The 25,535-nt window shown below is 42.8% G+C and overlaps 1 protein-coding gene across 7 annotated transcripts in view; it reads left to right on the plus strand.

Moving 5' to 3' along the window:
* FIG4 (FIG4 phosphoinositide 5-phosphatase) overlaps nucleotides 1–25,535 on the plus strand; it is a 653,436-nt gene that overhangs the window by 233,882 nt on the left and 394,019 nt on the right. For all 7 annotated transcript variants that reach the window (XR_008891311.1, XR_008891312.1, XM_056566306.1 and 4 more), the window contains exons 12-15: nucleotides 11,484–11,617; nucleotides 17,125–17,241; nucleotides 18,953–18,998; nucleotides 19,676–19,824. Coding sequence is in view for 5 of the 7 variants with exons in the window: in XM_056566306.1 (XP_056422281.1) it covers nucleotides 11,484–11,617; nucleotides 17,125–17,241; nucleotides 18,953–18,998; nucleotides 19,676–19,824 (446 nt within the window). In the remaining 2 variants the exon portion in view is untranslated. The remainder of the gene's footprint in view (nucleotides 1–11,483; nucleotides 11,618–17,124; nucleotides 17,242–18,952; nucleotides 18,999–19,675; nucleotides 19,825–25,535) is intronic.

Here is a 25,535-nt window from a genome sequence, read left to right on the forward strand (position 1 = left end):
CCGATCGTTCATTTTAATCGTGAACTGCCGCAGATGCCGCGATCTGTATTGATCCCGGCACCTGAGGGGTTAATGGCGGACGCCCGCGAGATCGCGGGCGTCGGCCATTGCCGGCGGGTCCCTGGCTGCGATCAGCAGCCGGGATCAGCCGCGCATGACACGGGCATCGCTCCGATGCCCGCGGTTATGCTTAGGACGTAAATGTACGTCCTGGTGCGTTAAGTACCACCTCACCAGGACGTACATTTACGTCCTGCGTCCTTAAGGGGTTAAAATGGTCCTCTTCTGACCCGTATAACTTTTTTTATTTTTCCATATACGGGGATGTATGAGAGCTAATTTTTTGCGCTGTGGTCTGTAGTTTTTATTGGTACCGTTTTAGTTTTGATGGGACTTTTTGATAGCTTTTTATTATTTTTATGGCATATAAAAATGACATACAAAAATGTGCAATTTTGGGCTTTAGTATTTTTATACGTGTACACAATCGACCCTGCAATTTAATTAACAAGATTTTTTAATAGTTCAGACATTTACGCACGCAGCGATACCACATACGTTTATTTATTTTTTTTACATTATTTTATTTAAAAAATGGGAAAGTGTGTGGGGATTCAAGCTCATACTAAGGAAGGGGTTAATGGGAAGGGGTACATTTATTTATTTTTTTTACACTTTTTACTTTTTGTTATAGCTCCCATAGGGTATGTGCAGACTGCAGAGCATTGCACTCTAGAGTCTGTAGAAAACCCTAGGGTGCAATGCTCTGCAATCTGCACATACCCCCCCTGTGTGTATAGCAGTGTGTATGTATGTATGTACATTCCTATACCGGTGGGGGTTTGTGCAGAGCATTGCACCCTAGTCTGTAGTACAGACTAGGGTGCAATGCTCTGCTGCACATACACCCACCTGTATAGGAATGTACAGTCATGGCCATAAATGTTGGCACCCCTGAAATTTTTCAAGAATAAAATGAAGTATTTCTAACAGAAAAGGATTGCAGTAACACATGTTTTGCTATTCACATGTTTATTCCCTTTGTGTGTATTGGAACTAAACCAAAAAAGGGAGGAAAAAAAACTAATTAGACATAATGTCACACCAAACTCCAAAAATGGTCTGGACAAAAATTATTGGCACCCTTAACTTAATATTTAGTTGCACACCCTTTGGAAAAAAAACTGAAATCAGTTGTTTCCTTTAACCATCAATAAGCTTCTTACACCTCTCAGTCAAGATGTTGGACCACTCTTCCTTTGCAAACTGCTTCAGGTCTCTATTATTGGAAGGGTGCCTTTTCCCAACAGCAATTTTAAGATCTTTCCACAGGTGTTCAATGGGATATAGATCTGGACTCATTGCTGGCCACTACCAAAACTCTCCAGCGCTTTGTTGCCATCCGTTTCTGGGTGCATTTTCCTGCTGGAAGACCCAACCTCTCAAATGCAAACCCAGCTTTCTGACACTGGGCTGTACAGTGCGACCCAAAATCCATTGGTTATCCTCAGATTTCATGATGCCTTACACACATTCAAGACACCCAGTGCCAGAGGCAGCTAAACAACCCCAAAACATAATTGAACCTCCACCATATTTCACTGTAGGTACTGTGTTCTTTTCTTTGTTGGCCTCATTCCCCTTTTGGTAAACAGTAGAATGATGTGCTTTACCAAAAAGCTCTATCTTGGTCTCATCTGTCCACAAGATGTTTTCCCAGAAGGATTTTGGCTTACTCAAGTAAATTTTGGCAAAATGTAGTCTTGCTTTTTGTATGTCTCTGTGTCAGCAGTGGGGTCCTCCTGGGTCTCTTGCCATGGTGTTTCATTTCATTTAAATGTTGACAGATAGTAAGCTGCGACACTGATTCTCCCTGAGCATGCAGGACAGCTTGAATATCTTTGGAACTTGTTTGGGGCTGCTTATCCACCATCCTGACTATCCCGCGTTGACACCTTTCATACATTTTTCTCTTCTATCCACGCCCAGGGAGATTAGCTACATTGCCATGGGTTGCAAACTTATTGGTAATGTTGCACATTGTAACCAAGGCAAATCTAGATCTCTGGAGATGGACTTGTAACCTTGAGATTGTTGATATTTTTCCACAATTTTGGTTCTCAAGTCCTCAGACAGTTCTCTTCTCCTCTTTCTGTTGTCCATGCTTAGTGTGGCACACACAGACACACAATGCAAAGACTAAGTGAACTTCTCTCCTTTTTATCTGCTTTCAGGTGTGCCCCAGGTGAGTTTAAAGGACCACCACATGCTTGAAACAATCTTATTTTTCCACAATTTTGAAAGGGTACCAATAATTTTGTCCAGACCATTTTTGGAGTTTGATGTGACATTATGTCCATTATGTAGAAGACATACCCCCATGTGCATAGCAGTGGAGAGGCCCTGGCTTGGAGGATCACCGAGATGCAGTCACTTACATACCCAGTCGGGGCCGCAGGACAAGCACAGCGCACTTTGTGTCTCTGTGTGTGAACATTGGTGGCAGCTCTCTGACCTACCGAGCTGGCAGGAGAAGATGGAGAGAGTACAGTACTGGTAGACCATCCTCCAGCGCAGGCTGACCTCAGCGGGCTCCACAAAATGGCAGGAGTGGGGGGGGGGGGGGGGAGGCAGGGGGAGGAGACAATACTGGTAGGGGCACTCTGATTGTGAGACAGTTTGCCACTGTCTCATTTCAAGCTATATGGAGGCTGGTGCGGGATTTTGCGTGACCAGCAGGCATAGTGCCTGACCGCTTGTGCCTGCCTGCAGCAGCCTCCTGACCGCCTGCACCCGCATGTTTTCGGTTGGGTCCAGCGGGATCCCAATCCCAATGCAGCCCCCTAGTTGCAGTTAAGAAGAAGAAATTTTGAAGCTGCATGTGGGGACTTGATAAATCAGAGGAAGAATCTTGACTCTTCATTCCATAAATGATGGCCTGCATGAACAGATAGGAAATGGAGGATTAAAGAAGTAGAGAATTCTATTAGCAACATAGTATGATGACAGATCTGCATTAATTATTTATATATTTATTTATTTAAAATGCATTGTTTAGACTTTCTGTATACTATATCTTCAGCCACAGAAGCTGTCAGAAAATCAAGTGAATCAGATTTAATCTGACAGTTAAAATATGTTCATTTGTATGCAATACTATTATGGATATTCAAATAAATTAAAAGCCATAAACTGGAAATAGCAAAAATGACATTTGCTTTGCTGTTTTATTTATAGACTTGGCTGTCAAAGGCAATCTGCAAGGCTCTAGATCACCAGGCTCTGACATGTGACTCCTTAAGTGGTTTATTTTTTTTACTCTGCGATTGTAGTGTGGATGAAAATGTGCTTTTTAATAGACCATCCACACCAGGATTCCAGCATTAATGCATTTCTGGAGTAATTGAAATGCATGATTTCCTATTAAACCTGAACCTGCTTTATTAGCCAGCTCATGCTCAACAATTTGTAATTAGTGTTTGAAGTTATCCATTTTTTTGTCTTGAAAGCTTAGTGATATTTAGAAACATGTGCTTGGACTATGATCTTAGGACTATGCTTTAATAGAACATGAAGTCACGTTTTGGTAGAAAGCAGCTTGTGTTTTTTTTATTCTGATCAGATGCAGTGCTAGCAAATTCTAGATAAACTATACAATGCTAATAAATTGTTTAGTGTGCTGTTCATATGAGCCAGGAATCATCATGCATTTTTAAGTCTTCATTAACTATATTTAGTCCTGTGTTTTAGAATTCTTTTTATTTAGTGTCTGTCTTACATAAAAAAAATACAAAAAGGTAAGACCACAGCTATAAGCTATGCTTTACTGTGCAGTGCATTATTATGCGCTGATCGACTAGATATTCTGTGTCTGTGATAGATGTAATACAGTGATAGGTCATAAATGACAGTAGCATAGAGTAAAATCATTGCTGCTTCAAACTAACTTTCTGCATGGTGCAGATAAAACAATTTAGAGCATGCTATTAACCTTTTCTTCAAAGAAGGGTATGCAAAGCTGCTCTATGATGCCACCTTTTAGAATATTTTAGAAAAAAATAACTTTTATAGTTAAATCATAGTTGTCTTATAACATCCCAAAAGACAGCTCATTAGTTTGTATAAATAAATGATGCTAAGATTATTTAATAAATTCAACGTTAGAAATATTGATGCTTTCTCACCTGTCATTTAATGATTCTACAGCTTTTTTAAGTTGTCTTAATTTTATGCATAACTTCTACCATTGTCATAGCAACTGCTTTCTCAAGGGACAAATATTCTTTGAAATGTTCATAATCATTTGCATTTTAGCATTAGACTTCCAAACAAAGAAAATAAATAAGGAAGTACTAATGATTTTAAAGCACTGTAGTGCCAATTGTTTAGTATGAAAATATGACATAGTGTAGATATTTCCTAGTTAATTAAAAAATAGCTCTTCCTGTTGCTTCAATACAGTGCTTTTGTACCAGAAGTCAGTGTTTTTAAAAAATACTTTCATTTTGTTAAGGTTCTGTTCAGATTAGCTGATTGGATCCTGATGTATTCTTAAAGACCTACAGTATATGATTTTCAGTATTGCATCATTTTAATGATTTTCAGTATTGCATCATTTTAAAAAACATTTTTTGACATCTTTGACAGCTGTTGAGATCCTTATCAACAAAGTAAGCAATTGTTATTATAATGCTAAAGTATCTCTTGTTTTCTTTGCTAATCGCTTTACAGTTCTGATATGATTGTCCCCAACAATATGTTTGTTGTAAAAGCACAGGAATATGATCTTCAGAAAACCCCCGTGAGCAGCTGTTATTGTCTAGTTAAAGGGGTACTCCCGTGGAAAACTTTTTTTTTTTTTTTTTTAATCAACTGGTGCCAGAAAGTTAAACAGATTTGTAAATTACTTCTATAAAAAAATATTAATCATTCCAGTACTTTTTTGGGGCTATATACTACAGAGAAAATGCTTTACTTTTTAGATTTTTGTATGTTTGCTATGGGGATTTTCTCCTGCTCTGGACAGTTCCTAAAATGGACAGCAGAGGTTAGCAGAGGGCACTGTGGTCATGACATCAGAAAAATCTAAAAAGTAAAGCATTTCCTCTGTAGTATATAGCCCCTAAAAAGAACTGGAAGGATTAAGATTTTTTAATAGAATTAATTTACAAATCTAAAATACATGAACTGAAGCTCACAAACAAAACAACACGAGGTTAACTGTGGCCCTCTCACCCAGTAAAGAGGGAAAAAAGGAATAATCAAATATTAAATAATCACAGTCCTCAGTGTATCACCTACAAGAGGTGTATGATGGAATTGATACCAGCCTAAATAGTGGTGAAAAAGTTGTGTTTAATAATCACCTATTCTACACAAAATAATGCCACATAAAAATTGCAATAACAAACAATCCGCAGGGCCCTTGCGGTGATAATAAAAATGGCCAATCTAAAAATAGGATAAAAAGAAAATCCCAATAAAAATGAAATCCCAGTAAACATCAGTAATATTGCATAAATCAGGAGATGTCCACCTGTAACAAACATAACGTCCACCTTTAGCAAAGTCCACCTGTAACAAGAAATAGAACTAGAACTGTCCACCTAGTGGTATATGATGAAAATGTCCACCTATGTGAATTCCACCTGAATAGGTGAGAAGATGGACAATCCTGTAAGTATCACAAAATGCAATGCCAACAAACAAGTAATCTCCACAGTAGCTGTTAAATGCTGCAATGCAAACAGACAAGCAGTCTCCACAGTAGCTGTTATATACTGTAATGTCCGCAATTTCACTTGCCAGTGGTTGACGTACTAAGGCTGAAAAGGAACTGGCCGGCACCAAGTGCCACTCACCACTCCACGCCGGGGCTGCGGTCCTCCTCCGGAGCTGCTTGCTAGCGGCAGATGGTGGTCACGAATAGCCGAGCGCCTGCCGGCGTCTGTGTTGTCGCTCGCGGCTGCACGCTAGCGAGCTTCCGGTCTCACCAAATGCGTCTCAGGGTATAAATTATTAGGTCTGAACCCCTTCCTCAGTGGTGTATCTACACCACTGAGGAAGGGGTTCAGACCTAATCATTTATACCCCGAAACACGTTTGGTGAAGGACTGCAGCAGCTACGGCGATGTGAACCGAATTCACACAGTGCGCTTATGCACCGGACTTTTGCATTTGCAAGAAGGACAGCAAAGGGTTAATCTCCCTCAACCACCTGCACCACCAGTGCCACCTGGGTCAACACAAGCACTCCCCGCAATCAAACTACATCAGACAACTACTGCCCTCCATGAACGTGACCATCCGCTGAAACGGCAAGTCCCGGTCAGCTGACCTGCAATCAGCTGACCGCTGAGACTGGAAGCTCGCTAGCGTGCAGCCGCAAGCGACAACACAGACGCCGGCAGTCGCGTGGCTATTCGTGACCACCATCTGCCGCTAGCTAGAGCTCCGGAGGAGGACCGCAGCCGCGGCGTGGAGTGGTGAGTGGCACTTGGTGCCGGCCAGTTCCTTTTCAGCCTTAGTACGTCAACCACTGGCAAGTGAAATTGCGGACATTACAGTATATAACAGCTACTGTGGAGACTGCTTGTCTGTTTGCATTGCAGCATTTAACAGCTACTGTGGAGATTACTTGTTTTTGGCATTGCATTTTGTGATACCTACAGGATTGTCCATCTTATCACCTATTCAGGTGGAATTCACATAGGTGGACATTTTCATCATATACCACTAGGTGGACAGTTCTAGTTCTATTTCTTGTTACAGGTGGACTTTGCTACAGGTGGACGTTATTTTTGTTACAGGTGGACATCTCCTGATTTATGCAATATTACTGATGTTTACTGGGATTCCATTTTTATTGGGATTTTCTTTTTATCCTATTTTTAGATTTTTAGCCATTTTTTTTATCACTGCAAGGGCCCTGCAGATTGTTTGTTGTTGCAATTTTTATGTGGCATTATTTTGTGTAGATTAGGTGATTATTAAACACAACTTTTTCACCACTATTCAGGCTGGTATCAATTCCATCATACACCTCTTGTAGGTGATACACTGAGGACTGTGATTATTTAATATTTAATTTACAAATCTGTTTAACTTTCTGGCACCAGTTGATTTAAAAAAATATTTTTTTCCATTGGATTCCCCTTTAAGCTGTAGCCAACCATGCATTTCACTTGCACTGCCTGACCATGCATTTCACTTGCACTGCCTAGTTCTCTCACCTTTTTGTTATCTACCCTGTTTATAAAATATGGCAGGACAAAGCACGTGCTGCCTTTTGTCTCAGCCCCATCCCTTATAGACTGTTAGCTCTCATGAGCAGTCCCTTACTTCTCCTATGTAATATTTAGTATGTAATATTGTAATGTCTGATATTTCTCTTTATTTGTAGTCCCAAAATAGTAAAATACAGTGGAATGTGTTGCAGCTATGTAAATATTATTATTATTTTTATTATTATCCCATTCCCCTGGAATGCCTTTTGGGCTTAATGGCCTAGCAATTTTTTTGCTTGTCTACAAAGAGTCTCAAAAGATGTAGTTAACGGGAAAGGAAACCCTGATTCTCCAGTGATGCCTCCTGTGAAGCCGTGGTAGTAAGCGATTGTAGAGGCAATATCAGTCTCGCAAATTTGAGAAGGGAAATACAATGGATTTCACCAGGTCCACTATATGGCGAGTTAAAAAAAAACTAGCTTGTCGCCAAGGCAGAATTGTTGCAGTGTCACAACTATTATCAAAAAAGTGAGTAAACAATACAGGCTGCTATAAGGATCTAGCCAAATGTAAGGAGAACTGGGAAATCTCCTCTTTCCACAATTTCACAGTAAATGCCATAGGACCCAAGAGAGGTACCTTTGTACCAGGGAGAGATGGTCACCAGAGTAACACGTCAGGATGGAGAGGAGCCATCTACAGTTTCTCCACCACAGTCCATTTATTATATGCATGGTGAAGAGACCAAGAGTGGATTATGCGCAAGTAGGCAGCCAGGTAATAATTTTTATACATTGGGATGTGATAAGCCCCCATGTACCTTCCATACTGTCTGGATAGAGGCAGAGAGCCTAGGCCCAAACATATCGCATGAACAACTATTACTCTTGTAGAGGGAAGAGTCCACCATTGATAGGGGTAGGAAGGTTAATTGGCAGAGCTTCAGTTTTCCCTTCATTAACTTTGTATCCAGGTACCCGCCTCCAAAGCTTTATGTAAACTAGGAAGAGATATTGCCTGGTCTGATAAGACATCATCCGCTAAGAGCTTTGTCTTATCTTATCTTCCTTACCCCTAACATCAGCCTCCTAAATCAGGGCCGCCAGAGGCTGTATAGCTGAAACAAAAAGAAGGGAAGAATGCTCTGGCGCATCCCATTATAGATACAAAGGGGTGGGAAAGGAGCATGAGGCAGGCAGAGGAAAGGGAATATAGGGATCGAATTGCAGTAAGAAACAAACCAGACACACCATAAAACAGAAGAGCCCCATTAGAAAAGGCGAACTTAGGCGATCAAACGCCTTCTTGACGTCAAGACTCAGTAAGACCTTGAGACTGAATTTTATTAAAGACATTAATGATGTCAATGGTGTGTCTGTGTTAAGAAGAACACAGTTGATCCTCATATGCAGCGGTCATGATTTGACCGTGACATGTCAAGGGTTAAACTGCCCAAAGCGCAGCCTACAGCAGGAGACTGGCTATTGTATTGACTGGGAAGCTCCCACAATCCTTGCTCGGGAGAGCTGCACAAGCATATTTTAGCACCGCTGTGAACACACAGCAGGCTAGAATAAATAGCCTTAAAGGGGTACTCCGCTGCTCAGCATTTGGAACAAACTGTTCCGAATGCTGGCGCCGGGAGTTGGTGATGTCATAGCCCCGCCCCCCCTAATGACGTCATGCCCCCCCAATGCAAGTCTATGGGAGTGGGTGTCACAGCCGTCACGCCCCTCCCATAGATTTGCATTGAGGGGGCGGAGTGTGACATCATGGGGGGGGGGCTATGACTTCACAAGCTGCTGGCGCGGGCTCCAGCATTTGGAACAGTTTGTTCCAATCGCTGAGCAGCGGAGTACCCCTTTAAATGCCTCCATAAAAAGACATATCAGACATAAGAATAATGGGAAGCAGTAGAATAATTTTTTTTAACCATTTGCACTGTAAACAAAAAAAAAGGAAATTTCTTAAGACTAACTTGTATCTGGAATAATAATTCCAGTTACACATACATAATAACATATTTTTTTTAATTCTGTCCACATATAATCTACCATGGCAATTTCTATGCCACACTATACTTTTCTTAAAGCTGCTTCAAGAGTTTTCACTTAAAAAGATCTGTTGGCATTATATTTGAACTTTGCATTTGGTGTCTGTGCCATCAGAGCTCCCAGTCAATGCTTTGACCATCCAAGGGAACTTTTTACCTTATAAGTGCCATAAGAGTGTCCTTTTGGGTCCATAGACTCATTGATGTATATTTTTTCCACTCTATAGAAAATCACAATAAGGCTTCATTTTTCTATACAGTCGCAAACATTTATTATCCATTTACTTTTAAAATGGGTCCCTGTACTGCGATGTACTGTGGCCAGCATTTATCATTGTAGGAATAAGTGAAGCATTTTTCTACACCTTTTGTGCTCATAATGTGTAGTAACACCAAATTTATTAAATTATAGCAGAGCATTTGATACATTTTGTGCAGGTCACATTTTCTGAAATTTCTCTCTTCACATACACCAAAAAGCTAAGCTAAGTCTGGGCTGGTGTAGTTTTAGACACTTTTCAGTGGCTTTGCACCTTTTTTGCACCTTTTCACAAAAAGGTGCAGTTCATAAAACCCTTGCATATCATGTGTATTTCCAAAAATAAATCGATTGCAACTCAAAATCATCAGAAATGTATAAACCAAAAGGCGCAAATAAACCCTGTATGTCTGTGTCACAGCCTACTGTGTGATGAATATGTCTGAAGTCCACCTTAGATTGAAGGCAGAGCCTGGAATGAGTTTGTATGAGGTTGTCTGACGTAGTATGCATGACGTACAAAACAGCATCCCCTTGTAGACACTGCCGGCGTCCGTGTTCCTTTCATTTTACTATGTGCACTTCTTTTTAAATAAAGAAGGTCTGTTCACCATAGAAGAACCTGGTGAGTGCCACCCGTTATTTCTACTTTATACTTACTTACACGAGCGTCTGGTGCATGTATCGGTGTTGACCATCACCTACCTATGGATACCTTTGTTTGGATCTGGTTACATCTGAGTAGTGTTAATTGCTCTGTACCTGCCGCTATGCTAAATTTCTATTTCTTTGGTATCACCCGGGATGAGTTTAATAACTGCTAATCTCCAGTTCACCTGTCCTATGGACCAGCCGGTCCCGCTCTCTGCTTCTCTGCACTGGCATATGAAGAAAAATGTCCGGCACTCGAGGTATACGGATAAAAATTTTTTTTGCTTTATTTAAATCTTAACACAGATGTTACATACAGAATGGCATGTCTGAAGCGTTTCACACTGGCTGGTGTGAAACACATCAGACATGCCTTTCTGTATGTAACATCTGTGTCAAGATTTCAATAAAGAAAACATTGTTTTTATCTGTATACCTTGAGTGCCGGACATCTTTCTTCATACATTCTACAACTGTTTACATTTAGAATACATATGGAAGGCATTTATTAAAAACAACATTTTGCATGTCCATTTCAAAGGAGAGTGTTCTAGCACGAGATATGCCAATTTATTAAGAGCCACTTGCCTTTTAATCAATCTGATGCTCCGATGACTGTGTATCACACTTTGAAATATATGCCAGCCAGAATAGATTTCAGCTATAACTGTGCTGGGCCACAGGAGGCCACAAACCATTTATGCTTCATGCTTTTTAAAGTGTGTCACAAAATTTTTGTGCAAAGGAATTTTTTCCAGAAGTTTGCCACTTTTGTACAACAGAAAATAATGTATTCAGTATTATCTTATGATTACAAATGAAATCTTTTTGAAGGCACCAATGAACCTGTGCACATCATTCACAATAGCAGGGCATTACTCTGTGTTTCCTGCAGCTAAAGTTTTTCTTCCTTTTAAATAACAAGTTAAATGATCCTTACACTATGTTTCCAACTTCTTGGAAGCAATTTAATTGGTCTCCACTTATCTGATCTTTAGTACAACAATCAACCAGTAAGTATGTGTTTTTATTTATTTATTTATTTATTTATTTATTTATTTTTTTAAGTGCCACTGTGAGGATATGCATGCAGGGGTGTGGATATACATGCAGGGGTGTGGATATATTTACAGGTTGTACATGAAAGGGAAGGTGATGAAGAAGTCAAATAGAAGATAGGACTATTACTTAACATGGGAAAGCTGGTAGAAAAATGTACCTTTTGAGAGAACAGTAAAATATTTAGTAGCATTATATATGTATTATGTGTAACATATATTTCTTTTTAACGTAGGAACGGGAAAAAAGAAGGCATGAAAGGATCCTTAGTGATGAATTGGTTGCTGCAGTTACCTATTTAAACCAGTTTATACCACCTGAACGTAGCATTGTATACATTCCCTGGGATATGGCAAAATATACTAAAAGGTAAAATTCATTGTATCTTCAGATCTAGTTCACAGATCCTGGTGGACAGTTAGCATAAGTAATTTACATCTTGTTATCTCCTAACATGAAGGTTATAACTATACTCTGTGTTGCTGTACAAATATGAAACATGCACAGTAAGTATAATTGTAGATGGCGCATTGTGTGCCTTTTTGTCCTCATATAGTAGGTGTATAGTGTTGCCTGACCTGAACTAGTGTATTACTACTTCCATATCGTCCTACGGCAGCACAGGACATATGGGTTAACTATGTTTTTTCTACTATTAGGCAGAAGAAATAATATCAAACTTCATACAATTGATTAAAATAATTAATTAAGCAATTAGTACTCCAGGCCACACCCTTATGCACATAAATGTTTCCCACAAACTCCCCCACACTGTGTTTTTGTTTCTTCTTGGCAGAGAACAGATTAGAGCCCCCTCTCTACCTGTAGGTTTGAAGACAGAGGCGCGGGCGTCCTTTCTCCTTGGCTACGGCTGCAGTGCAGTACTCCGGGGTAGATTCCGGTGCTTCCCGCGTGCAATGCTGGAGCTGGCATAGCGGAAGATCGCAGAGTACCGTGCGTGCAGCTGTGCCGGTGCCAGCGTAAGGCGCTTGGAATTCGGGCAGCTCGGTCTGAGAACCACGGTCACGTGCAGAATGGCGTCTGACATCACTTGTCAAGGTACTGGGCAGGAGGTGCTGGGTGGGACCTTTTGATCCCTTACTGATATTTAAACCCTGGTGTTTCATTAGTGTGTAAGCACTCTGCCTGGGAGCATCTGTGTGTGATCAGGAAGGTATTGTGTCTCTTTTCCTAGGTGCATTCGGTGTATTAGCCCCTATTGCAATTATTTGCTCCTGTATTTTCAGATGTCCATCCATAGAGATTCTGGAAAGAGAAAGAGACACAGGGAATGTACAGGTTGAGATCAACCCCTACCTGATGCATGTGAATATGACAAATGCCAGTTTTGTTTACCTGCTGGGGAATCCAGCCTTCAATCTGAGACGAAGCAGCTTGTGGGATGGATAAAATCCCAAATTGCCGAAGTGTTCAAAGACTCCTCCCGACATCATGGTAGTAAGCGCAGGAGATCACGCTATCAGGAAAGTTCTTCCTCTTCAGATGCTACTTCTGAAGAATTATCTGTGGGAGAGGTGATTTCCAGTTCTGATGTGGTGGTAACTAAGGATCCGGAAGAGTATTGGCTATTGAATAAAGATAAAGTTGATCCTCTTATTGATGCAGTAAAAGCCACAATAGAGGATGATACTACGGCCACTAAGTTACCGTTAAAAGATGCTCTATATTATTTCCCTAAGGGAAATGATTATTATCTCCCTTCTCAGCCTCTTCTAAAAAAAAATGTATGCAATCTGGATGGGATAATCCGGAGAAAAAACTGGGTACAGGATCCTGCTTTAAAGCGACATATAAACTGGATCCAAAATGTTGCCAATCCTGGGAGAACCCTCCCAAGGTAGACCTTCCAGTCGCCCGTCTATCCAAGAAAGCGTGGTTTCCTTCAGAGGAAGCTTCCCTACTCAAAGACCCAATGGATCGTAGGGCAGAGGTGGATTTGCAAAAAGTTTATACGGCGGCTGCAAGTAATTGTAAAGCATCCATGGCCACGGTACCAGTGTCAGTTAGGCAAGGATATTGCCAATGGAATTCCAAGGGAGGATCTGTTGAGAAGCTTACCAGATATGAAGAGTGCATCAGAATTCCTCTGTGATTTCCCTATGGACTCCCTCAGAGCAAGTTCCAAAGTCTTGGCTTCATCCAACTCAGCCCGTAGAGCCTTATGGATCAAAGAATGGGGAGGCGATGTTCTATCAAAAAAACATTTTTGTACCCTCCCCTTCAAGGGAAAGGATATGTTGGGGTCCCAATTAGATAGGATCCTGAAGCGTATGAGCGGCCCTAAAGGTGTGGCTTTTCCATATGTTGGGAAGAAACCAAATTTTCGTCCCTTCTGTAACACTCAGAGGAGAGCTCCCTTTCTCAGAAGGGCAAGACAGCAGGGAAGACAGAGGAGATTCAGAGGTGGAAGAGATGCACAATCAGCACCACCTAAGAAAAAGCAGTACCAAGAAAAAGATCAAGCCCTATGACGCCAGAAGCATCCCAGTAGGAGCAAGGCTCCTTCATTTTTCCTCTGTATTGACAAGCACTACTTCAGATGCATGAGTAAAGTCAGTTGTCTCAAAGGGATGTTGCATAGAATTTGCAAATCTCCCTCCTTCCATTCGTTTCACCAATCCCGGAAAACCTCTTCTACTAAGCCTAGCAAAATAATTCATTAAAAAAAGGTGCTCTAGAAGAAGCTCCCTATCACCAGAGAGGAACAGGGGTATATTCCAGAATTTTTGCAGTCCCCAAAAAAGGTCAATGGCGTCTGGTGATAGATCTCTCCCATTTAAACAAGTTTGTGAAGAAGAAGCACTTCCGCATGGAAACCTTTCGGTCAGTGACCTTCTTTTCTACAGGAAGGGGACTTCGCTGTGACCCTGGATTTAAAGGACGCATACCTGCATGTACCAGTCAGGAAATCACACCGCATATTCCTCAGGATTGCCATTCATTCAGGACACAGGACTCTTCACCTTCAATTCACCTGTCTCCCTTTCAGGTTGTCCTCGACACCCAGAGTTTTTACAAAGGTGGTAGTTGTATTGGCAGCTCACCTGCGTCTTCAGGGTGTGTTCCTCGTACCATATCTGGTTGATTGGTACATCAAGGCATCCTCCCCAGAATTTCTACAGCACCATCTGCATCTGACGATCAACACGCTGGAGGAACATGGATTCATTGTAAACCCCCTCAAGTCAGTCTTGAAACCATCCAGGGTCTGCAGGTTTCTGGGTTTCAGGTTGGATTCAAGGAAAATGAAGATCTTCCTTTCCGAAGACAGGGTGAACAGTCTGGTAGCAGTGGTCCAGAACCTGTTGATGCCCTCCAATCTGACAATCAGGTCAGGCATGAGAGTGCTGAGTTTTATGACATCCTCTCTGGAAGCGTTATCTTGGGCCAAGGCTTATTCGAGATGCCTTCAGGTAGACATTCTCTCTCAGTGGGACGGTCGCCGATCCTCCCTTGATGCTGCTCTTCATATCTCGACAGCCACCAGACAGGATCTAACATGGTGGTTAGATCTGGACAAGGTCACCTGCGGGAGGTGTCTGTCGAGTGCTCCCCAGTCAATTCTTACCACAGATGCCTCTTTTGTAGGCTGGGTAGCTCACCTTGGGGACCATTGGGTCCAGGTGAAATGGTCGAGGGAGGAGAGTCTGGTGTCGTCCAATCTCAGAGAGATGAGAGCCATTCATCGTGCCCTTCGTCACTTCTCATGTCTGGTCAGAGGTCAGAGTATCCTGGTGCAATCAGACAACTTGGTAACGGTCTTTTACATCAACAAGCAGGGGGGTACCAGGTCCCCCCTGTTGAGGGAAGAATGCAGTGCCATGATGAGATGCGCCGAAGACAACTTGGCAGAGATTCGATCGGTTCATATCAAGGGAGAAAAGAACGTGAAGGTGGACTGGTTAAGCAGACACACCATAGACCAGTCGGAGTGGAGTCTGCATCCAGAGTCATTTCAGTGGATCACTTCCAGGATGGGATTCCCAGATATAGAGGCAATGGCTACCAGAGACAACAGGAAGCTTCCTGTGTTCTGCTCCCTGAACAAGAAAGACAGCCCGAACTTCCTAGACGGCCTATCGATTTCATGGAAGAACAAGTTGATTTATGTATTCCCTCCTCTGCAGTTGGTAGCTCAGGTCCTGAAGAAGATCAGGTAAGAGCAAGCCACGGCCATAGTAGTCCTTCCATTCTGGCCCAGGAGGGCTTGGTTTCAGTCCGTGTGGGAACTTTCGAGGGGCTCATTTCTCGAAATTCCTCTCAGGCCAGATCTGTTGAGTCAGAGAGGAATACTACATCAGAATCCTCAGGGTTTCCACCTAACGGCTTGGAAGCTCAACGCTTGTCTCTGAAGTCCAGGGGATTCGCTGACGAAGTATTACATATTTTGTCCTCTTCCCGTAGACCAGCTACTATCAAGGTGTACGATAAGGTGGCAAAAAAAAATTCTGCTTGGTGTAAAGAACATAGTATCTCGGATCCAGGGTTAAAAGATATCCTAAAGTTCCTTCAAGAAGGATACGAAAAGGGCTTGAAATGGAATACTCTAAAAGTTCATTTCTCAGCTATCAACTACCTGTTTGAGGGAAGATTTGTGTTCTGGTCAATAGGTTCTTCAGAGCCATAAAGAACCTCCGCCCTCCAGTCAAGCCTCCAGTAGCTTCTTGGGACCTTTCCATAGTTTTAGAAGCATTGACGGCATTTCCTTTTGAGCCTTTGGATCAAGCGCCTATTAAATTAGTCACTTGAAGACTATTTTTCTGGTTGCCATCTCAACAGCCAAACGTGTGGGAGAAATCCAAGTGCTTTCCTGCAAAGAGCCTTATATGAGATCTTCTCAGAATTGTCTTATTCTTAGGACTGATCCTTCTTTTCTCCCTAAAGTGCCATCGGTGGAGAATATTAATCAAGACATTTTTCTACCTACTCTCTATGAAAATCCACAGGATGAAAATCAGCAGAAGCTTAATTTGTTGGATGTAAAGAGGTCAGTCCTTTCCTATGTGGAGTCGGTGAAAAATTTCAGGCGCTCTGATTCATTGTTCATACAATTTCAAGGCCCTAATAAGGGCTGCCTAGCATCTAAAGCTTCATTATCAAGATGTATTAAGGATCTTATCTTATTGGCTTATTCATCGCAAGATCTCCCTCCCCCAATGGGGATCAGAGCTCATTCCACAAGATCAGCATCCACATCATGGGCAGCTTTATCTCAAGTCTCGTGAGATCAGATCTGCCAAGCGGCTACTTGGTCTACGCCGAATACTTTCATAAATCATTACAAATTGGATGTGATCACTAATAGAGAGGTGTCCTTTCGCAGGAGAGTGCTTGAAGTTGCTGCCTCTGATTTCCCTCCCTAAATGATATTGCTTTGACATCCCATATGTCCTGTGCTGCCATAGGACGATATGGAAAGTTCAGATTTACTTACCGAAATCTCTTCTTTCCATGAGTCCATAGGCAGCACAGCCTCCCTCCCTAAATAAACTATTGCTGCATCAAAACACAGTGTGGGGGAGTTTGTGGGAAACATTTATGTGCATAAGGGTGTGGCCTGGAGTGCTAATTGCTTAATTAATTAATTAATTATTTTAATCAAATGTATGAATTTTGATATTGTTTCTTCTGCCTAATAGTAGAAATAACTAAGTTAACCCATATGTCCTGTGCTGCCTACGGACTCATGGAAAGAAGAGATTTCGGTAAGTAAATCTGAACTTTTTACACTTGTACAGCTAGTATTGCTATATCTACTTTTTAATTTGTCCTTTAATATGTTTTGGGGAGTTTGGTAAAATATCTGCTTGCCCGCATGCAACAGTTTCCAAAAAACAATATTTACTTTGTTTCAGCAAACTTTGCAATGTCCTGGATCGACTCAATGTTATTGCTGAAAATGTTGTGAAGAGAACAGGATTCTTTGTTAATCGACCAGACGCATACTGCAGTGTCTTGAGGCCTGATGAAAAGTAAGTATTTTTCATTTAGATTTAGTTTTTACATACTGAACATTCAATCTTTCTTTTTCTTATTCGCATATGTAGTAATTTATTAGTAATGCTCTAAAGGATTTCAAGAACTTAGCTCCACGTTATAAATTACTTTGATTAAATGTGTGCTCAAAAATTAAAACTTACATATACTGAAAACTTTTCTTCTACTGCTTTGTGTTTCTTACTATGTCAGTCTTTGTACTCAAAGTAGCTAAATCACATTATTTGTTTTTATTGTTTGTGTTGTTGCAAATGGTAGACAAAAAACAATTAAACTGCAACTTGTATACTGTGCATGTAAAGTGCATATTAAACAGCTCTTTTAACCCCTTAAGGACACATGACGTAATGGAACGTCATGTGTCCGCTCCCAATCTATAAGGCGGGGCCACGGCATGGCCTCGCATCATAGCGGGTCCGGCCCGGCCTCTAACAACGACCGGGACCCGTGGCTAATAGCGCGCGGCATCGATCGCTGTGCCGCGCGCTATTAACCCTTTAGTGTAAAGTGAAACTGAAACCATGTCGCTTAGCTCAGTGGGCTGTTCGGGATAGCCGCGGCAAAATCGCGGCATCCCGAACAGCTTACAGGACAGCAGGAGGGTCCCTACCTGCCTCCTCGCTGTCCGATCGCCGAATGACTGCTCAGTGCCTGAGATCCAGGCATGAGCAGTCAAGCGGCAGAATCATCGATCACTGGTTTCTTATGAGAAACCAGTGATCAATGTGAAAGATCAGTGTGTGCAGTGTTATAGGTCGCTATGGGACCTATTACACTGCAAAAAAAAAAGTGGAAAAAAAAGTGAATAAATATCATTTAACCCCTTCCCTATTAAAAGTTTGAATCACCCCCCTTTTCCCATAAAAAAAAAACACAGTGTAAATAAAAATAAACATATATGGTATCGCCGCGTGCGGAAATGTCCGAATTATAAAAATATATCGTTAATTAAACCGCAGGGTCAATGGCGTGCGCGCAAAAAAATTCCAAAGTCCAAAATAGTGCATTTTTGGTCACTTTTTAGATCATGAAAAAATGATCAATAAGTCCTATCAATGCAAAAATGGTACCGTTAAAAACTTCAGATCACGGTGCAAAAAATGAGCCCTCATACCGCCCCATACACGAAAAAATAAAAAAGTTATAGGGGTCAGAAATGACAATTTTAAACGTATTCATTTTCCTGCATGAAGTTATGATTTTTTCCAGAAGTACGACAAAATCAAACCTATATAAGTAGGGTATCATTTTAACCGTATGGAATAAATATCAGGTGTCATTTTTACCAAAAAACGGAAGCCCCCAAAAGTTACAAAACAGCGTTTGTTTTTCAATTTTGTCGCACAATGATTTTTTTTTCCGTTTCACCGTAGATTTTTGGGCACAATGACTGAAGTCATTACAAAGTAGAATTGGTGGCGCAAAAAATAAGCAATCATATGGATTTTTAGGTGCAAAATTGAAAGAGTTATGATTTTTTAAAGGCAAGGAGCAAAAAACAAAAATGCAAAAACGGGAAAACCCCCGGTCCTTAAGGGGTTAATTATCTCTAACTTTTAAGAATATTTGTCAACCTGCATTTTGCTATGTACTAGCCACTATCCTTGAGAAATCCTTACTCTGTTAAATCACTTTGCAACATTAACAGTACATTTTAGTATGCTATGGTATTTTCCTTTATCCTAGGTGGCATGATCTTGGAGGTGTGGTTGGACCATCAGGGCGTTTGCAGGTACAGCTGAAGTTTCTGTTTGTACTTACAATTTCTAACAGATAATTTAACCCCTTCCCGCTATAGGACATATGCATGGAGTTGTAGTTGTAACATGCTTGGAGTTGTAGTTTTCCAACAGCTAGAGGCACACTGGTTCAGAAACACTGGCATAAATGTTAATTTCCAAATAGTTCCAGAAATAAAATGAAAATCTGTATGTTATTACATTAAAGTTTTAAAATGTATGATTTATGATATAAAGTTTTAGAATTTATGGTATTTACTGTTTAATTTGCATCCACGGTTGATGTGTTGTTTTGCCTATTTTTTTTAACACATATACAGGGGAATGTAGATGTGTGGGGTATACACTGAATGGCTACTTTATTATAGATGCCCTTCTAGTAACATCTATTCATCATGCTATAGGTGATTACATTTTTCTGCAGGAATATTGGCCCACACAGTTGCTGTAGATTAGGTGGGGTACTTGCATGCTTTGATCTGCCTGTTTATACCTTGTCACAGAGATTCTCTATAGGATTACAATTTAGGGACTGTACGGTCCAGAGATGGCGGGTAAACTCTAAAATATGCTACTGAAACTAATGCATGACTATTCAACCCTTTTTGATGTTGTGCACTGTACTGAAAAACTCCTTATTTGTGTTTCTTTTTGTTTATTCTGTTTTTAGACAGGTGTCCTTAGAACAAACTGTGTTGACTGCTTAGACCGGACCAATACTGCACAATTCATGGTGGGAAAGTGTGCATTGGCATACCAACTGTACTCCTTAGGACTGATTGATAAACCTAATTTGCAGTTTGACACAGATGCAGTTAGGTATGGTATGATAATTTTTGTCCATTTAGTTTTTGTGTTTATATTTATTATCTGACTTTGGTTCATTACATGTACAATAATTTCTTGATGTAGAGCAGGGGTAGGCAACCTTTTGGTAGTGCTGTGCCCAAATTTTTTTTCAAAGTCGCTTGGTGTGCCGGCAACATGGTGTTGGCTTGTTGTGGGTAGGTTTTGTTGGGGTGTGGCTTGTCATAAGGTGGGTTTTTTACAGAATTGTCCCTATATATTGTTCTTGCTGCAAGGACCTTACAGTGAGAACAACCATTTTAACACAGACCTGTGTATTACAGACCCCAGAATCAATTCGGACCATAATACAGACTCCTGAATCACCATCCACCATAATACAGACCCCAAAATCACCACCCACCATAATTTAGACCCCAGAATCCCCACCCACCATAATACGGATCCCAGAATCCCCACCCACCATAATACGGATCCCAGAATTGCCACCCACCATAATACAGACCCCAGAATCACCTCCCACCATAATACAGACCCCAGAATCACCACCCACCATAATACAGACCCCAGAATCACCACCCACCATAATACAGACCCCAGAATCACCACCCACCGTAATACAGACCCCAGAATCACCACCCACCGTAATACAGACCCCAGAATCACCACCCACCGTAATACAGACCTCATAATCACCACCCACCATAATACAGACCCCAGAATCACCACCCACCATAATACAGACCCCAGAATCACCACCCACCATAATACAGACCCCAGAATCACCACCCACCATAATACAGACCCCAGAATCACCACCCACATAATACAGACCCCAGAATCACCACCCACCATAATACAGACCCCAGAATCACCACCCACCATAATACAGACCCCAGAATCACCACCCACCATAATACAGACCCCAGAATCACCACCCACCGTAATACCGACCCCAGAATCGGACCCCACCATAATACCGACCCCAGAATCACCACCCACCATAATACACACCCCAGAATCACCACCCACCATAATACACACCTCAGAATCACCACCCACCATAATACACACCCCAGAATCACCACCCACCATAATACACACCCCAGAATCACCACCCACCATAATACACACCCCAGAATCACCACCCACCATAATACACACCCCAGAATCAGTCCCCACCATAATAAAGACCCCAGAATCAGTCCCCACCATAATACAGACCCCAGAATCACCACCCACCATAATACACACCCCAGAATCACCACCCACCATAATACACACCCCAGAATCACCACCCATCATAATGCAGACCCCAGAATCACCACCCACCATAATACACACCCCAGAATCACCACCCACCATAATACAGAACCCAGAATCACCACCCACCATAATGCAGACCCCAGAATCAGACCCAGCCACTAGAGATGAGCGAACTTACAGTAAATTTGATTAGTCACAAACTTCTCGGCTCGGCAATTGATGACTTATCCTGCATAAATTAGTTCAGCTTTCAGGTGCTCCGGTTGGCTGGAAAAGGTTGATACAGTCCTAGGAGACTCTTTCCTAGGAATGTATCCACCTTTTCCAGCCCACCGGAGCACCTGAAAGCTGAACTAATTTACGCAGGCTAAAATCAGCAACTGCCGAGCCGATAAGTTTGTGACAAATCGAATTTATTGTAAGTTCGCTCATCTCTACCAGCCACAATACAGACCCTCCCCCCTTTACATAATACAGACCCTAGGTTTCAGACCCCAGTCGTGTTGTGCAATAATATACATACAGTTAAATTAACTGACTCACAGTTTACATCTTTTACGGTCGGTGTCATCCTCTTTCTTTCTGCTCTCCTTCTGGCTCAGACCGCCATGACGACTTCTTCCAGCCAAAACCCATCACTGCAGCATCTGCAAGACAAAACATCTTAGTTTGTGCATTTTTCCAGCGTAGTCCCCAGAGGTGCCGAATTCGATGGAGTTTATTCCATTCCAAACAGCGTTATAGAGCAAGCTACGTTTCAGCGACCTGTCTTCGCCTTTGTCAAGCATGAGAGGCGACAAAACGTAGCCTGCTCTGTAACACTGTTTGAAATGGATTAAACTGCACTGAATTCTGCACTTTATACTTTGGTGAGCTACAATTTTCCTTGGATATAAGTAGGTAGGTAGCTATGCCGGTAGGTAAGTAGATATGGAGGTAAGTTCATAGGTAGGTAGCAAAGTAGGTAAATGGGTAGCTATGTATGTATGTAGGTAGGTACCTGGGTAGATAGGTAGATAGTTAGGTAGCAAGTAGGTAGTTAGGTAATTTGGTTGCTATGTAGGTAGGTAGCCAGGTGGCTAAGTAGGTGGGTATGTAGCCAGGAAATTAATAAGGTAGGTAGCCAGGCAGGTTATTGTGTAGGTACGTAGGGAAGTAGCCAGGAAATTAATAAGGTAGGTAGCCAGGCAGGTTATTGTGTAGCCAGGTTGGCAAGTAGGCAGTGCTCCTTCATATCCAAATCATCAGCCCCCTCCCTGTCACCCCCCCCTGTCACCTGCACCCTCCTTCCCCCGTCACTTGCACCCCCCATCACTTGCAACCCCCATCATCACTTGTACCCCCCTTTCCCCACCATCACTTGCACCCCCCTTTCCCCTATTCATCACTTGCACCCCCCTTCCCCATCATCACTTGCACCCCCCCTTCCCCTTCATCACTTGCACCCCCTCCCCCCTCATCATCACTTGCACCCCCTCATCATCACTTTCACCCCCTTCCCCCTCCTCATCACTTGCACCCCCTTCCCCCTCATCATCACTTGCACCCCTATCATTGTGTAGGTAGCCAGGTAGGGAAGTAGCCAGTTCTCCTTCACATTTAAATCATCATCCCCCTCCCTGCCACCTGTAACCTCCTCCCCTGCACCCCCCTCCTTGTCACCTGCACCCCCTTTCCCCCATCACTTGCAACCCCCATCATCACTTGCACCCCTTTTCCCCTCATCATCACTTGCACCCCTCTTCCCCCATCATCACTTGCACCCCCCTCCCCCTCATCATCACTTGCACCCCTATCATTGTGTAGGTAGCCAGGTAGGGAAGTAGCCAGTTCTCCTTCACATTTAAATCATCACCCCCCTCCCTGTCATGTGCACCCCCTTTTCCCTGTCACTTGCACCCCCCCATGATCACTTGCACCCCCCATCCCATCATCACTTGCACCCCCCATCCCATCATCACTTGCACCCCCCATCCCATCATCACTTGCACCCCCGCCCCATCCCATCATCACTTGCATCCCCCATCCCATCATCACTTGCATCCCCCATCCCATCATCACTTGCATCCCCGCCCCATCCCATCATCACTTGCATCCCCGCCCCATCCCATCATCACTTGCACCCCCGCCCCATCCCATCATCACTTGCACCCCCGCCCCATCCCATCATCACTTGCACCCCCGCCCCATCCCATCATCACTTGCACCCCCGCCCCATCCCATCATCACTTGCACCCCCGCCCCATCCCATCATCACTTGCACCCCCGCCCCATCCCATCATCACTTGCACCCCCGGCCCATCCCATCATCACTTGCACCCCCGGCCCATCCCATCATTACTTGCACCACCCCCCCATCCCATCATCACTTGCACCACCCCCCATCCCATCATCACTTGCACCACCCCCCATCCCATCATCACTTGCACCACCCCCCATCCCATCATCACTTGCACCACCCCCCATCCCATCATCACTTGCACCACCCCCATCCCATCATCACTTGCACCACCCCCATCCCATCATCACTTGCCCCACCCCCCATCCCATCATCACTTGCACCACCCCCCATCTCATCATCACTTGCACCACCCCCATCCCATCATCACTTGCACCACCCCCATCCCATCATCACTTGCACCACCCCCATCCCATCATCACTTGCACCACCCCCCATCCCATCATCACTTGCACCCCCCCATCCCATCATCACTTGCACCTCTCCCCATCCATCATCACTTGCACCTCTCCCCATCCCATCATCACTTGCACCCCCCATCCCATCATCACTTGCATCCCCCCGTCCCATCATCACTTGCATCCCCCCGTCCCATCATCACTTGCACCCTCCCCCATCCCATCATCATTTGCACCCACCCCCCCATCTCATCATCATTTGCACCCACCCCCCCATCCCATCATCACTTGCACCCCCCCCCCCATCCCATCATCACCTGCACCCCATCCCATCAAAAAAAAAAGAAACTTTTACTCACCTATATGCAGGCAGGGATCTCCTGGGCAGCACAGGCTGGCTGTGTTCTTCTCCCACTACAGTGCAGGCGCCGATGAGTGACGTCATCGGCGCCTGCGCTGCGTGGGGGCAGAGGTCCCAGGTCTCCTCTAAGTGAAGCCGCAGGTCCTGCAGCTCACACTGAGAGGAAGCTTATAGATCCCCATTAGCGGAGCGAGCACATCTTGAGCGGTAGCCCCGCGTGCCACCCAAAAGCGCCCCGCGTGCCACCCAAAAACACCCCGCGTGCCATGAGTGGCACGCGTGCCGGGGGTTGCCGACCCCTGATGTAGAGGATTAATTGCAACTGTTTTTAAATCTGCCCAATTCAGTCAATTCATTATTTATTTGCCACTTGAAAGGCTTGGTAACTACTTTGCACATGATTCTGTGAAGTAAGTAAACTTCCATTTATAAAATGTTCTCTGCATGGTGTAGGAAACGTTCTATAGTCTTACATTGCAAACATAAAACATAGTTATAGGAATAACAGATTGCAGGACAGGACTGCAAATGTTGCTCAGGTATAAGCAAACTAAAATAATGATAGTTAAGAAACTAAAGCCAAGGAAGATTGGGGTACACATAATTTTGTGCTTTTCCTGAACATGGAGACAACTCACCTGACATCTCGATTTTACACCTGTTAGAGACATGTTACAGCTTTCCCACAGGGGCTCATTCTGTGGCATCTGCCACACTTAAAGGGGTACTCCAATGCAAAACATTTTTTTTAAGTTAAACAGATTTGTAAATTACTGTATGCCCCACAGGACGTTTTATTTCTTTCTGGAGTTTTTTTTCTGTCTGACCACAGTGCTCTCTGCTGACACCTCTGTCAGTATCGGGAACTGTCCGGAGCAGTTTGCTATGGGGATTTGCTTGTACTCTGGACAGTTCCTGACATGGACAGCTGTGTCAGCAGAGAGCAAGGTGGTCAGACTGAAAAGAACTCCAGAAAGAGATACAAATTCCTCTGTAGCATACAGCAGCTAAGTACTGGAAGAATTAAGATTTTTAAATAGAAATAACTTACAAATCTGTTTAACATTCTGGCACCAGTTGATATAAAAAAAATTTAAATGAAAACTCCTCCTGCTTATAGAGACTTCACAAGAAGAAAATCTGTGTATGTACTTATACAGATCAGATTAAATAGCAATATTTTGTAGTACAAAAATTGGTGTGACACCCCTGGTCTACACTGAATATGTCGCACTGTTTCTGTCTGTACATGTTGGTCATTTAGTCTTCTAGGTCCCCTTGTATAGTTACACAATTTATTCACACTTTCAATTTCCTATATTCTTTCAGTTATTTCTGTTAAAACTTGTTAGGATTGTCACATGTTCTTTTAGCACATTTAAAGCCCCACTGTTCTGTTCAGAACAGTGAAAGGGGAAAAAAGATAGAAAAAGCAGTAGTGTGCACTTATTCATATGGA

This window comes from Hyla sarda, chromosome 3 (assembly GCF_029499605.1).
Source record: "Hyla sarda isolate aHylSar1 chromosome 3, aHylSar1.hap1, whole genome shotgun sequence".
NCBI classification, from domain to species: domain Eukaryota; kingdom Metazoa; phylum Chordata; class Amphibia; order Anura; family Hylidae; genus Hyla; species Hyla sarda.